This window comes from Mytilus galloprovincialis, chromosome 12, assembly GCF_965363235.1.
Source record: "Mytilus galloprovincialis chromosome 12, xbMytGall1.hap1.1, whole genome shotgun sequence".
NCBI classification, from domain to species: Eukaryota; Metazoa; Mollusca; class Bivalvia; order Mytilida; family Mytilidae; genus Mytilus; species Mytilus galloprovincialis.
The window spans coordinates 11,916,550-11,932,736 of record NC_134849.1 but is presented as its reverse complement, the minus strand read 5'-3'; the positions used below and the strand labels follow the sequence as shown (position 1 = coordinate 11,932,736).

At 30.9% G+C, this 16,187-nt stretch overlaps 1 protein-coding gene across 1 annotated transcript in view; it reads left to right on the top strand.

Moving 5' to 3' along the window:
- The first annotated feature begins 525 nt into the window (after positions 1-525).
- LOC143055208 (semaphorin-5A-like) overlaps positions 526-16,187 on the top strand; it is a 44,205-nt gene continuing 28,543 nt past the window's right edge. Inside the window, exons 1-5 of the mRNA XM_076228344.1 lie at positions 526-620; positions 9,560-9,627; positions 10,184-10,304; positions 11,766-11,923; positions 13,335-13,505. Coding sequence (XP_076084459.1) covers positions 9,564-9,627; positions 10,184-10,304; positions 11,766-11,923; positions 13,335-13,505 — 514 coding nt within the window. The 5' untranslated portion in view covers positions 526-620; positions 9,560-9,563. The remainder of the gene's footprint in view (positions 621-9,559; positions 9,628-10,183; positions 10,305-11,765; positions 11,924-13,334; positions 13,506-16,187) is intronic.

The following is a 16,187-nucleotide window of genomic DNA, read 5'->3' as shown; positions in this document are numbered from 1 at the left end:
AAAACTGTTTCATATATAGCCTACACAGGTAAATGAAGAATAATTTAGTCGTTAAGTATACTTTTTCGTCTGTGTGTATAAAATCTTCCGATTTGAATACCATGACAATTCTGTAATATAAATAAAATGTATCTCCCACTTGGTACATATGGAGTGAATATCAACAATAAAACTATACAATTAGAGCTAGATAAAACTTCTTGTGTAGATAATAAGTCATTAAGAGAGACGCTTTGATCTTCTTAAACAAAAGAAACACCATTTAATTTATCTCGTTGTATAGTACGTTGAAAACTATCAAAAACATTGAAACAAAAGTCGGTCGGTTAAATACACCTGTAATATTTAATTCACAATGTAATAGTGGCATCAAAGAAGCCCACCATATTTGCACAGAAAAACCCAAACATATTCATCAATTAAAAAAAAATATCTTTAAGATTAATAGAAATGCTTCTGCAGTGTATATTTAAAATCAACAACCAATCATAGGTATTACAATAACTATATTCGTGCACACGTATTGTACTTCCGTATTGTAAACAACACAGTGAACATTTATTCGAAACTGAAAGCAGAATGTAATATATGTGCTGCACTTTCAAAGGTTCAAACTAAAGGTAAATATTTTAAAATGTCCTTATTCGTGTAATATTATTTTTTAATATCTCCATAACATAATGCATAATTTGAGATAATGTGTATTGATTATGCTTAAATGTATATGCGTATTCTGTTTTTGAAAGTTTAAATATACCCAATTTTGAGACCAATCAATATGGCTGACCAAAATCATTTGAAGGCAAATCTATGATTCATAAAATATATGTATCGCAATGAATTAACCGTGTGAAGTAAACATCAAATTAAAACATTACTTAATTTGTATCTTCATTATTTTTTGGGGTGAAATTAAATACAGAGGTTTACACTAAACCTTCCTACTGCGTGTCGATACTTTTATTTTTGGCATTGCACAAGTTATGTCTTCAATGGCTGTCCATGAAGTTGATATACTAAACCCTGAGATTATTTATTTGATTTTGCCTCTGATGCTTGACGTTGTATTATTTATTGGTTTTCTTCGGCTTTTAGTAACTGCAAGTAGCAAGTATATTCAAATCGTACTTTCGTAATAGTTTGAACTAGTTGATACACTTTGTAATGTTTCTTGTTTCTTAATTGATGTTTTCTTATTTAGTTTTATATCTCGTCTCTCTATGTTGAATATATACTAGCTTTGGTTATGTTTGGTATGACCATAAACTTTCACTTCTTTTCTTGAACTATACACACAATTATTTATTTTCTTCTACATTACTGTTTACCTTACAACTAAATTATTTTCATTAAAATTTGTGCATCATTTTATTGAAGGTTATATTTGTCTTTCTGATACTGCTTAATATCTCACCTCTTATTTTATTAACATTCACATTGCACCGTAATTCAAATGTCTTCGTTCAGTGGATGTTAACTTCGCTACAAAAGTCTAAAAGTCTGAAAAGACCAGTTTTTGTCTTAATTAGCATGACCTTTTACTCGACTTTCTCCAAAAGTATGATTTTTGTCTTAATTTTTCTTGACAAATTCTCATTTACATTAAATTTGTATGAAATTTACTCGACATATTCTCGACATTCTGAATATGGTCTTAAAATTTCTTGACATATTCTTGAGATCTGAATACTGTCTTGAAATTTCTCGACATATTCCTGACATTCTTATTTTTTCTCAGTATTGCTTGACATATTCTGAACATTTTGAATTGTGTCTTAAATTTACTTGACAATTCTGAGTTTTACAAATCATGACCAATATTCATGATATAATTTCATTTTTATTTCTCTTTATATTATATACAGTTGTTTTTAATTAACAAGTTACACTTCTTACAACAAAAATAAAAGTTGGGCATGTAAAATAATTAAAAATTTGGGTATATAAATATTTTTACAAATGCAAATATGGCTATGAAATCTAAAGTATTACTAATTCAAATGTGGGCATGTTGATATAAAATAATTTAAATGTGAATTTTTAAATAATTTCAAATTTTGATTCCTAAAGCTTATAAATAATTACTAAATGATTAATTTTAACATATTTATTTATAGTGGATTGATTAAAATCAATCATACTGTAGACATATTTCATTCTACATTCATAATATTCAATGTTAATATGGTAAATAATTATTGTACCTAAATGTGGTTTATATACATTGCAAATTATGATGGTGTATATATATCCTAATTCTTCCAAGGATTTGTATAGTCATACTATACAAATCCTTCATTAAACAGAAAAATGTGTGTAATGTCATCTGTTAGAATATATATTAAGTATTACACATGGACACAAATATTAATTTTTGATAAAAAATTATGAAATTTTAAACTCAAATTTGAATAAAACATGTGTCTGGGTTGTTCTAAAAAAGGAATTAGGTTTTTGAATCAAGATGGGAACAAATTCTTTGACCTAAACCCCCCCCCCCCTAATTTTAGCCACACAAACGCAAAAGGTGAATTGTGGGGTTCAAAAGAGACACATGGTGACAATTTAAAACTTCCTACAAGACACCGATTTTAGTATTAAAGCAAATTTGACTGGCAGTTTTGCGAACGGCAAAAATCTAAAAGCTGTTTGTCAGTTACTTTGACATATAATCCTAGTGAAAACAATTAATTAAACGTTTAACAAAAATAAATCAAAATTTAACTACATGGGGGATTATTAAGGATTTTCCAACTTAGTTGCACCCAAAGGGTATCTTACTATACAAAATCAATCCTTGATTCTTCAAAGTTTAGTTTAGCCATAATGAAAAGGAGTATATAACAGCAATAGAAAGTCATAAACAGTGCAGAACAAGTCTGTCACATTTCAGGCGAAATTTATACTGTTGAGATAGTGTCAAGACATATTTAAGACTGTCAAGAATGTGTCAAGATATATGCAGACAGCTTTAAGACTGTCAAGAATGTGTCAAGACATATTCAGACATTATTTAGAATGTCAAGAATATGTCAAGACACATTCAGACAATATAAAGAATGTCAAGAATATGTCAAGACTGATCGAGACAACTTTAAGACAGTCAAGAATTGGTCAAGACTAATCCAGACTCTTATTAAATGATACAGGAAGTGTCGAGAAATTTTAAGACAATGTTCATATTGTCAAGGCACTTGTCAAGAAAAATCAAGAACCTTATTAGACAAATTCATACTATGTCAAGAATTTTTAAAAATTATTCAGACAAATTAAGAATGTCGAGTAAAAATTCATGCAAATTCGACAAAAAATGGTCTTTTCAGATTTTTTGACTTTTGTAATGCTTGTTTGTGTTAACATGTCTTTATGTATAGTCAAGCCATTTTAACTGAAATTTTATAGTGTGTCTTTTTATTTTGTTAAGTTAAACTATTGTTTCAGGTTGGGGTGAATGATGGTGCCATATTAAACGATTTTTTTTGCACCTGTTCTAAATCAGGAACCTGTTGTTCAGTGGTTGGCATTTGTTAATGTGGTTCATTAGTGCTTTTTGTTTCTCTTTATATTTAGCTCATCGGGGCCCGAGAGGGCCCGATATGAGTTTATGCCATCACTTGACGTCCATTGTCGTCCGTTGTCGTCGTTTGTCGTTGTAACTATTCAAAAAAATGTTTTCCTTTTAAACTGCTGGGTTGAAATACCTTCAAACTTTAACTAAATGTTCCTTTGGGTTTCTAGTTGATTAAAAGTTTCTGAAATTTTGATCAATCGACAAACATGTCCGTCATGGCTAAAAATGGAACATAGGGGTGAAATGCAGTTTTTGGCTTCTATCTCAAAAACTAAGACTTTTAGAGCAAATCTGACAAGGGGAAATCTGTTCATTTGGTGAATATTTTTCAGCTCTGAAATTTTCAGCGAATCGAACAACACATTGCTGGGTTGCTGCCACTAAATTGGTAGATTTAAGAATACTTTGCAGTTTTTTTGTTGTTATATTGAATGGTATTATAGACAAATATATATATATATATATATAACTCGTCTAAACATCAACCCAACAATGTTAGATCTGTAAATTTGCTTTCGCAAATTTTTGGTTCTTCCCTCGCCGGGATTCGAACCCATGCTACTGTGATATCGTGACACCAAATCGCCTGCACTGCAGCCGTCCCGCTAGACCGCACGACCACCTGGGCTCTAAAAAAGAGCTCTCGCTGGCTGTATATATATATATATATATATATATACAACTCGTCTAAACATCAACCCAACAATGTTAGATCTGTAAATTTGCTTTCGCATATATATATACACACTGCGGCAATAATGTTCAGAAAAAAAATTATGATGAAAATGTTCAATTGACCCTTTTTGGAGTTTTTAAAGACAATTTTACACAAGTGGTTTCAACTTTAAAAACCTTTTTCAAATGATTCTAGTATAATTTTTTTGTACGTCAAGAAACATAAACACTGGCTTAAATTGAACAAACGGCTAAAATGCATATATTTGCTATTGAGGAAAATATGACAGATACGATAAACATTGAAATGGAATTTTAAAACCACTCCGTAATGTATATTGAAAAGCAAAAATAATTAAAAACCAATTGTTCAGAGAACAATTGAAGGTCTTTCCATATCAAAGAAATTTTGATAAGAAGATAGTTGTTCATACTGATACGATAAATAATGGTTTAATCATATTTTTAAGTGATATAAAGGAGATAATATGCTACTTCCGGTGAAATGAATGTCACTTCCGGTCTAATATGATAGCTTCTTTCACACTGATTCCAAAAATATATAGTTTCTATATACTTTTGTATTTAGAATGGGAGATACATGGTCACTTCCGGTTTGTTGGAAGTCATTTTTAGTCTTCAGTAATCAGTTTATGTATCTATATGACAAAATATATGGATTCTGAGTACTTTTATACGAAAAAATTGCAAAAAAAAGGTTACTTCCGGTTTTCTCAAGGTCACTTCCGGTAGTCATTTTTCAAGGTCATTTGTCATCCAACCTTTTGCACAAGGTCAAATGCCATTAAAATGCACTTGGTTGAAGTTATAATCAAATAACCTCATATCAAGACATTTCAGGGGCACTAACTCCTATTAGATGCTATTTAATTGTATCAGACCAAATGTAACATATCTTCATAACTATATAGCAATCATTTTGCACTTGTTCTTTAATATGTACCTTTTCAAGGGTTGGAGAAAATGCAAAAACATGGAAAATTCCGAATTTAGAACTTGACCTTGACCTTTGACCTTGACCCCATTTCTAATAAAGGGCCTAGGGATCTCAAATAAATACATTCCAGGGTTATACGGTTGACGGTTTATTAGTTAATAACACATATTGAGAAAATAATTTTGTAAAGGTAGATAACTCCTATAAAATTTCATCGAATCGCTTCGCTCCAAATAAGCCAAATTTTCCTTAGGATGTAACGAACAATTTGTAAAAAGAATTTTGTCGCTATCTTTTTTTGTTACAAAGGAGATGCACTCTGATGATAAACGGTGAATAGGGAGATAACTCTTACAAAGAAAAGTGTTCGGCTTAGCAGGGTTAAATGTAAAAGCGCATAAACTGTACGATACAATATGAGAAATATCTAAGCGACATATTGCGAAACAAACATTTGTCGCAATATCAAAATTAGGCGGAAGAAAAAAAAAAAAAAAAAAAAATAATAATAATTAAAAACCAATTGTTCAGAGAACAATTGAAGGTCTTTCCATATCAAAGAAATTTTGATAAGAAGATAGTTGTTCATACTGATACGATAAATAATGGTTTAATCATATTTTTAAGTGATATAAAGGAGATAATATGCTACTTCCGGTGAAATAAATGTCACTTCCGGTCTAATATGACAGCTTCTTTCACACTGATTCCAAAAATATATAGTTTCTATATACTTTTGTATTTAGAATGGGAGATACATGGTCACTTCCGGTTTGTTGGAAGTCATTTTTAGTCTTCAGTAATCAGTTTATGTATCTATATGACAAAATATATGGATTTTGAGTACTTTTATACGAAAAAATTGCAAAGAAGGTTACTTCCGGTTTTCTCAAGGTCACTTCCGGTAGTCATTTTTCAAGGTCATTTGTCATCCAAACTTTTGCACAAGGTCAAATGCCATTAAAATGGACTTAGTTGAAGTTATAATCAAATAACCTCATATCAAGACATTTCAGGGGCACTAACTCCTATTAGATGCTATTTAATTTTATCAGACCAAATGTAAAATATCTTCATAACTATATAGCAATCATTTTGCACTTGTTCTTTAATATATACCTTTTCAAGGGTTGGAGAAAATGCAAAAACATGGAAAATTCCGAATTTAGAACTTGACCTTGACCTTTGACCTTGACCCCATTTTCTAATAAAGGGCCTAGGGATCTCAAATAAATACATTCCAGGGTTATATGGTTGACGGTTTATTAGTTAATAACACATATTGAGAAAATTATTTTGTAAAGGTAGATAACTCCTATAAAATTTCATCGAATCGCTTCGATCCAAATAAGCCAAATTTTCCTTAGGATGTAACGAACAATTTGTAAAAAGAATTTTGTCGCTATCTTTTTTTGTTACGAAGGAGATGCACTCTGATGATAAACAGTGAATAGGGAGATAACTCTTACAAAGAAAAGTGTTCGGCTTAGCAGGGTGAAATGTAAAAGCGCATAAACTGTACGATACAATATGAGAAATATCTAAGCAACATATTGCGAAACAAACATTTGTCGCAATATCAAAATTAGGCGGAAGAAAAAAAAAAAAAAAAAAAAAATAATAATAATCAGAAGAAATACAATAGGTCTTTCCACAGAAAGGTGGAAAGACCTAATTAAAAACCAATTGTTCAGAGAACAATTGAAAGTCTTTCCACAACAAAGAAATTTGGATCAGAAGGTAGTTTCTTCATACTGATGATATAAATAATGGTTTAATTATCTTTTTGAGTGATGTAAGGGAGATAATATGCTACTTCCGGTCTCATATGATAGCTTCTTTCACACTGATTCCAAAAATATATAGTTTCTATGTACTTTTGCATGTAGAATGGGAGATAATTGGTTACTTCCGGTTTGTTGGAAGTCATTTTTATTCTTCAGTAATCAGTTTATGTATCTATATGACAAAATATATGGATTCTGAGTACTTGTATGTGAAAAAACTGCAAAAAAAGCTACTTCCGGTTTTCTCAAGGTCACTTCCGGTAACCATTTTTCAAGGTCATTTGTTACTTAACCTTTTGTATAAGGTCAAATGTCTTTGTAATGAACTTACTTGAAGATATAATCAAATAACCTCATATCAAGACATTTCAGGGGCAACAACTCCTATAAGATGCCATTTATTTGTATAAGACTAAATGTAGCATATCTTCATTACAATTAAGCAGACATTTTGCACTTGTTCTTTTTAATGTATCTCTCAAAGTGAGTGAGAAAATGCAAAAACAAGCAAAAGTCACAATTAAGAATTTGACCTTGACCTTTGACCTTGACCTCATTTTCTAAGTTAAGACCTAAGGGACTCAAATAAAAGCATTCCAGGGTTATACGATTAATTGTTTATGAGTTAAATAAACATACCGACAAATTTATTTTGTAAAGGTAGATAACTCCTATAAAATTTCATCGAATCGCTTCGATCAAAATACGCCAAAACTTTCTGAGGATGTAACGAACAATGTGTAAAAGAAATTTTGTCGATATCTTTTTTTGTTACAGAGGAGATGCACTCTGATTATAAACAGTGAATAGGGAGATAACTCTTACAAAGAAAATGGTTCGGCTTAGCAGGGTGAAATTTAAAAGCGCATAAACTATACGATACAATATGAGAAATATCTAAGCGACATATTGCGAAACAAACATTTATCGCAAGAACAAAAGTTGGCGGAAAAAAAAAAATAATAATAATAATAATAATAATAATAATTAAAAACCAATTGTTCAGAGAACAATTGAAGGTCTTTCCACCAGTAAATATCTATTTTGATATTAAAAATATTAAAAATCAGTCTAAAATGTCAGTTCCTATGGCTTTATGATGTATAGATATGAATTTTAAGCAAAGGTCATAATCTAGAACGTCAAATTTATCTATGACCTTGACCTCATTTTCAAGGTCACAAACCAAGGACCTCAAATCAAAAAACCCTAGGTCTCTAATATGTATGGATAATAAGTTATATCACTTTACGCATAATTTTAGATATGAAAGGGGCTTAAACTCCTATTTATTGACTACGCACCCTTTCAACCAAATCTATGAAGTTACGACATGTCGTAACTAACAATTTAGTAAAAATAACATGTCGATATGTTATACGGTTTTTGAAGAAAAGTGAAAATAAGCCAAAATCAAAATTTATAATATGACCTTGACCTTTGACCTTGACCTAATTTTCATTTTTTTGGACCAAGGACCTTAAATCAAAAGACCCTAGGTCTCTATTACCTATGGTTTACCAGTTAGAAATGCATATTACTAATATCAAATGCAAAAGGGGGAATAACTCTCATATGGAGTGTTCATATCGCTTCGGTTAAAATAGGACAAATCATGCGAAGGATATAACGAGCAATTTTATAAAATAAATTTGTCGCATTTTTCTACGGTTACGGAGGAGATGCACTCTGATGATAAACAGTGAAAGGGGAGATAACTCTTACAAAGAAAATGGTTCGCCTTAGCAGGGTGAAATTTAAAAGCGCATAAACTATACGATACCATATGAGAAATATCTAAGCGACATATTGCGAAAGAAACATTTAACGCAAGAACAAAATTTGGCGGAAGAAAAAAAAAATAATAATAATAATCAGAACAAATACAATAGGTCTTTCCACAGAAAAGTGGAAAGACCTAATAATAATCAGAACAAATACAATAAGTCTTTCCACAGAAAAGTGGAAAGACTTAATAATAATCAGAAGAAATACAATAGGTCTTTCCACAGAAAAGTGGAAAGACCTAATAATTTGATGAAAGATTTAAGCAAACAAATAACAGGTGAACGATTCAGGCTTTTGAGAGTCTCTTGTTATATGGATTAAACCATTATGTTTCCTGTTCGAATGGTTTTACACATGCCATTTTTGTAACCCATTTAGCTTGTTGTTTGGTGTGAACCAGACTCCGTGTTCAAAAATTTACTTTTACCTAAAATGGTTTACTTTTACAAATTGTGACTAAGATGGAGATTGTACATTCAATACTTGAAAAGGACAATTTCAGAATCAAGAGTTTAGCATTACCACTATAAATGAAAGTGGATATGTAAATTTTATTATTAGACTAGGTATAGAAACCTGTGATGAACTTTGCGGGATGCATAACCAAGTGTTTTTAAATCTACGAAGGTAAGCAGTCACAGAGGATCAACCAAAACAACGATAAAAAAGAGACCGAAGAATGGAAAATGCATGTCTTTTCTCATTTTTATTATTTTGATAATTTTTGAATATATGTTTAGGCATTTCCTGTGTACTTTATGATATGCTTTTTTGTTTCAGGGCCATGCTTTCTATTTTCTTTATTGGTTTAACTGTACTGTCAGGTTTTATTCAGGCACAACAGTATGGTATGTTTTACTTACTTTAGTTTTTCATAAAAAAACAAAATCAGAAATATATTTTGTCATTATATTTATATGGTAATTACATAAAACGGCTACTCAGTGGTTGGAGATATAATAATTACTTCCAAAATATATTTTCATTCAAAAGTAGAAACTTCGGAACAAAACAACAATAATTTAAAAAAAAAATGTACTGTGGATATATTTCATTTACCAAGAGACAATAATTAAATCATTGCAAAAAAAATTACAATGAAATTATGAAAGTGTTGAAGTTTAAAAATAATAATATTTTTTCTAGGCAATTTGTATTATTTCACTTACACCTTTATATACATAATATATATGATTGCAGGTTTAACTACACAAACATGTTAACATTGGATCAAAAGTTTAACATCGTAATTGATGTTCGATACATTGTATAAATTTCTATAAATTGTATGAAATCTATAAAATGTATGTGTTTCTATAAATTATATCAAATTAATTTGTACGATCTCAAGATTATTGTTTCAATTTGTTTTTGAATGTTTTGATATAAGAACTGCTTTTCAAGGTGATATTCGGCTGGTAGGTCGCAGACTTGAGGTTTACTACCTTGGGGAATGGGGAACAGTTTGCGATGATCAATTTGGTGACAGCGATGCTAAAGTGGCTTGCAAAGAACTTGGATACAGGTGCTGTATTTTGTATCCTGAGCACGTCAATAAATGGCATCGACCTCATTGTTATAAGAACGATTCTTAATATTTATGTTACCGTGAATAATGTAGTACATTGAATCTCATTAATAGTATGATATTTTCTACAAAAAATAGTATTTGTACCTATCGAATGAGTTGCTTAACTATGAGCAGCTAAGCGAAGTGTTTTAATTAGATTTATGTAAAAAAAAAAAAAGTGGTAACATATTTTTTGAAATTATTTTTGATCAACTATAATTTTCTAAATCAATTAACAATTTGCGTAGATTAAAGCAAAAAAAAAAAAAAAAATGTATGATGCAGAATACAGGGTATTGAATATGTGACATTTTTAAAATGATGCATTGTAATTGATTATTTTATAACAAAAAAAAACTATTATAATAGCTAAAATTGAGAATGGAAATGGGGAATGTGTCAAAGAGACAACAACCCGCCCAAATAAAAAACAACAGCAGAGGGTCACCAACAGGTCTTCAATGCAGCGAGAAATTCCCGCACCCGGAGGCGTCCTTCAGCCGGCCCCTAAACAAATATATACTAGTCCAGTGATAATGAACGCCATACTAATTTCCAAATTGTACACAAGAAACTAAAATTAAAATAATACAAGACTAACAAAGGCCAGAGGCTCCTGACTTGGGACAGGCGCAAAAATGCGGCGGGGTTAAACATGTTTGTGAGATCTCAACCCTCCCCCTATACCTCTAACCAATGTAGTAAAGTAAACGCATAACAATACGCACATTAAAATTCAGTTCAAGAGAAATCCGAGTCTGATGTCAGAAGATGTAACCAAAGAAAATAAACAAAATGACAATAATACATAAATAACAACAGACTACTAGCAGTTAACTGACATGCCAGCTCCAGACTTCAACTAAACTGACTGAAAGATTATGATTTCATCATATGAACATCAGGCACAATCCTTCCTGTTAGGGGTTTAGTATCATATCATCATAACATATATGAGAAGAACATAACCCGTGTCATGCCAACAACTGTTTTTAAAATAAATGTGTTTAGTTCCGATGCAAAGACCTTATCAGTGACTCAACATTAATGCCAAAATATGCAATCTTTAATGACTTGACAACAGTATCGTAATTATATCCCTTCTTAATAAGTCTATTCAAAGGTTTTGTAAGTTTCTGAGGTGAATACTGACACCTTTGTGCTTTATAAAGAATATTACCATAAAAAATTGGATGTGAAATATCTGAACGTATTAGAAGTCTGCATGTTGAGCTATATTTACGAATGTCTATATTACTTTTCAAATTTAATGAAGATGGTTTACGTTCAACTTGTTTGCACATCTTTTAAATGTTTATACAATCTAAGCGTTATACATTGTTGGCGTCTTCTAATGCGTTACTGAAGGTGACCTGTTTGTTTATAAATTTCAATGTTTTCCTGTTTCAATTATAGCACCGGTATTTCACTCGGAAATGACGTGGATGACGGAACTGGCATAATATGGCTGGATGACGTGAATTGTTCAGGATTTGAAAGTAAACTAACGGACTGTGTACATCCAGGATGGAGTGAAGAAAACTGGACATACCGAAGACGTTGGGCTTTACTGCTATAACAGATATTCAGGTAAATATCCAGTCTATATGAACAAATGAAGACACCTTCCTTTTAGGAAAACATCACAATAAATGTCACCTTTTTTTGTTAGGTTTATAAAATATACTTAAATCCACACATCATCAGATTGACTCGTTTAATTCATCTAATAACGATTTTATTTGACTTTTTCTGTTATTTAAATTTAGCAATATGAAAGCTTTCAATACAATGACGTTTAAGATTGTTTATTTTCATAGTGTTTCGGCTTCTTCCTGTATCTATCAGTGGGGACTAAATTAACTCAGACTAAAAGTACTTTTGAGATTTACTCCCTCTTCCATCCCTTAGTTACAAGAGAGAGTACGTAAAACAAATGGTGATATTGAGAAATTTATTCACTGATTGGACAATTTGAGAATTTAAAAAAAACGAAAATATGAGAAATGAAGAGATCGGCTGCTAAAGCAGGCGATGTGTATATATGATTTATGGATTGCATAGTTTTGCCTTTATACGTATTGGCTTGCTCATGTTCCTTACAAGAATCGATAGATAGTGACCAAATCATGAGAAAACTATAACCATTCGTTTCAAATTTAGAACATTCAGGGGCGGATCCAGCCATTTAAAAAAAGGGGGAGGTCTTAACCCAGGACAAAAAGGGGGGGGTTCCAACTTTCAACTATATGTCCCCATTTAAATGCATTGTTCGGCCCAATTAAAGGGGGTTCGAACCCCCGGACCCCCTCCCTGGATCCGCCAATGACATTACAGTTTTTTTAGAATATAAAACGGGGTGTTTATCTGATTTATCTTATTTGTCCCATGCAGGGTTATTGACTACCACCACTGAGCATAGATACAGTTTATCAGGTCATTATATAGAATGTTTTATGTGACAACAATTCAAATACAGCAATAACAGCTAACATCGATCTTTTGCTAACTAACTGATGAAAAACACAACAAAAAATGAAAGCAATAAAAAATAAACATTTCATTTTTTTCATTTTTTTACATAAATAAGGCCGTTAGTTTTCTCGTTTGAATTGTTTTACATTGTCTTATCGGGGCCTTTCATAGCTCACTATGCGGTATGGGCTTTGCTCATTGTTGAAGGCCGTACGGTGACCTATAGTTGTTAATGTCTGTGTCATTTTGGTCTTTTGTGGACAGTTGGCAATCGTACTCCATCTTTTTTTTATATAAAATATTTAACGTTTTATTTCACATGAATACACATGAATACATGAATATTAAGCCAATATTAAAGAGGTGCATAATTTATTTGGCTATTTCAAATAGACACTAGCTATTTACTGTGTGAATTGTCGTTTTGATGACATCGTATTCTGTAAAAAAAAAACAACACTATAGCACCCTTCATGTAAAAAACTGTTAACCGTTGAGGACTTTTTTCAGTACAGGGTAACTGGTCTTCATGGACATCATGGACAATTTGTAATGCTAGCTATAGTGGTGATCTTCAGAGTAGATCACGTAAATGTAATGACCCATTTCCTTCTGAATATGATTTGTATTGCAATGGTTCATCAATGGAAACACAAAAGTGTAACACAACCTCTACTTTAGGTAAATCGTTATTGACTGTATGCCTAATATTTTGTAATAATTATGTGCAAAGCATTTAATAAATACTAGACGTTATTGTTTGTTTAACTTACATCGTTCAGTTATGTAATTTCGGCTAAGGTCAACTATAGCAATTTATACTAATTGTTTTGTGCTTAAAGTGATTTATATGCGATTGATGTAAGATTGTATTTTCAAAGATCAGTTCGAGGTTAACGATTTCTATTAGATATGTAAATAAAATATTTCTGTAACAACAATAGTTTGACATTAGGAATTTTTTGGATTAACGAGAAGTAATACATAAATATTTAGTCAATTGTTTGGTAAATGTTCGTCAGGATAATGTACAAAGAGAGAATGGATCTCCTGTGATTTTATAATCGATTCATCAAAGAGTTTTAAACTAGAGCCTTACATCTTTATATGGTCGTTACTTAAAGATATGTCTGCGATTTCTCTGTCTTTTTTTGAAATAATCAGTAAACTATTAAGCATTGTCTTCACAATTAAGTGCCAGTCTTTGTAAGAATCAGGCAATTTAGGTAAAAATTAAAACATGATTAGAAAAAACCCACCGAGCTAATCATGCTATTTGATACTAACCATCATCCTGATTTAAAAAGTATTAGTCTTTCGTTTGTGTGTGTCTGGTAATATCAAATTACTTGCTTAGAAAATTGGTTAGAATGATAGCAAATTACAGAGTTATCTCCCCTTATTTGTTAATTTCTAGTGCATTTCAACCAACTTGTATCTTCTATTACCAAAACAGAACATGGAAATGAATGTTATTTTTGTGCATAACTACATATTATGAACTGAAATCAATGTCAAATCGGGTGGTTTTTTTTGTCATGTTTTCACCACTGCCTGATTCTTAGCCAGACTGGCACTTAAAATGTTAATAACATTTAAACATATCACGTTTACGCTATCGTTCCATCAATCATTTATTTAGACAATTTTGTCATATTTAGATTATGGAATACGTTTCAAAGAATAACATAATCTATAATAATTGATGTGATTATATTGAAAAATTACATTTGTTAAATTAAGTGTAACATATACAATATTTAGGATCTGTCGAAAAAACTGATAATGAGAAGAGATATTCAGCCGGAGTTGTTGCAGGAGTAGCTATTGGCTGTATCATAATAACCATCGTAGTGATGTTTCTTGGATTGTATGCTGTTTTGCGTTTGAGAATATATAAACAGAGTAATTATTATTTTTTTAAACCTATGGTAACGTTGTAACAAAAAGAAGTTGTATATTATTATAAAAAGTAAAATTACAAAGTAACGAACCCAAAGGAATATTCAAAACGAAAAGTCCCTTATCAAAAGCTAAAACAGGTCACCGAAGAGAAATATCATTTATATTCCTGACTTAGTCCATAAATTTAATGATGTATACTATGATGCATAAAACCAAGTTTTTTAGCTAGCTAATCCTCTCAATTGTATTATTATAAATTCAAATTTATTGACAAATATTTGTGAGTGAAAAAAACTCAGATATATATACAGTAGAAGGCGATATTGTGTTATGGTTCTAATCAGTTTTAGAAAAAACAACTAATATATATATAAAAAAACACGTATAAAAACACATTAAAGACAAAGCACATGAGGAAAACTGAAAGACAAGAATACAGAAAAATGAACATAAAACAATGACACAATGGTCGAATATAGAAATACCAAGTTGTGCAGAATGATATTACCAAAATTGAACTAAACAGTTAAGGTCAAAACGTTATCAAAGGTACCAGGATTATAATTTGATACGTCAGACGCGCGTTTCGTCTACACAAGACTCATCAGTAACGCTCAGATCTTAATAGTTATAAAGTAAAAAGTAGAGCACTGAGGATTTAAAATTCCGAAAAGTTGTGTCATACAATGACTATAAAAACTTACTGTTACTGAATTGAGAAATTTTCTTTAACAATAATAGGTGCAAATCAAAGCAGCAAACCGTAAGTGTTTATTTTAAATATTTTGAATTTTTGAGATTGCACATACCTTATAGTTACAGTCTACCACTTGTTTTAGTAGTTCATTTCATTCTGAGTAGTCTTTAGCTTTATAAAGTACAAAGGCTCAAACTTTATGTTTGGAAAAAACAACTTAAATCAACAATACAAAATATAACACAGTAAACTAATCATTTGTCCAAAGTTGCATAAAAGCTACGTATGCTGCTTCACTGATTGATCCAAACATCTTCGTTGATTCATATTGCCATCGTTTAGTCGGAGAATAAAATAGAGTATATATTCAAAAAATAATATGAAATTCAAGAAATAAGGTAGGTCAATAGAGTCTTGAACTTCAGATTGCTAACCGGTTTAACCAACTTAATGATCGGGTATGCTTTAAGTAAAGTCAATAACTGAATGAACCGATGTTTTTTTTTTTCGAAACACAACTACGTTATCGCGATATAATATCAATGTATCATCAATTGATATCAATTTATTTCGATTATCAAAATTGAACTATTTGGCGGAATATCAATTTGTACCTTAAAATTGTTTTTTTTACAGTGAGGAGTCATATGATGACTTAAAGATAAATCAAACAACAGGTGTTTATTCGGTTTACACCAACCAGAACAATACACAGACGGTTATAAGTAAAACCAACAACAGGCAAAGTAATGTACCAGGGG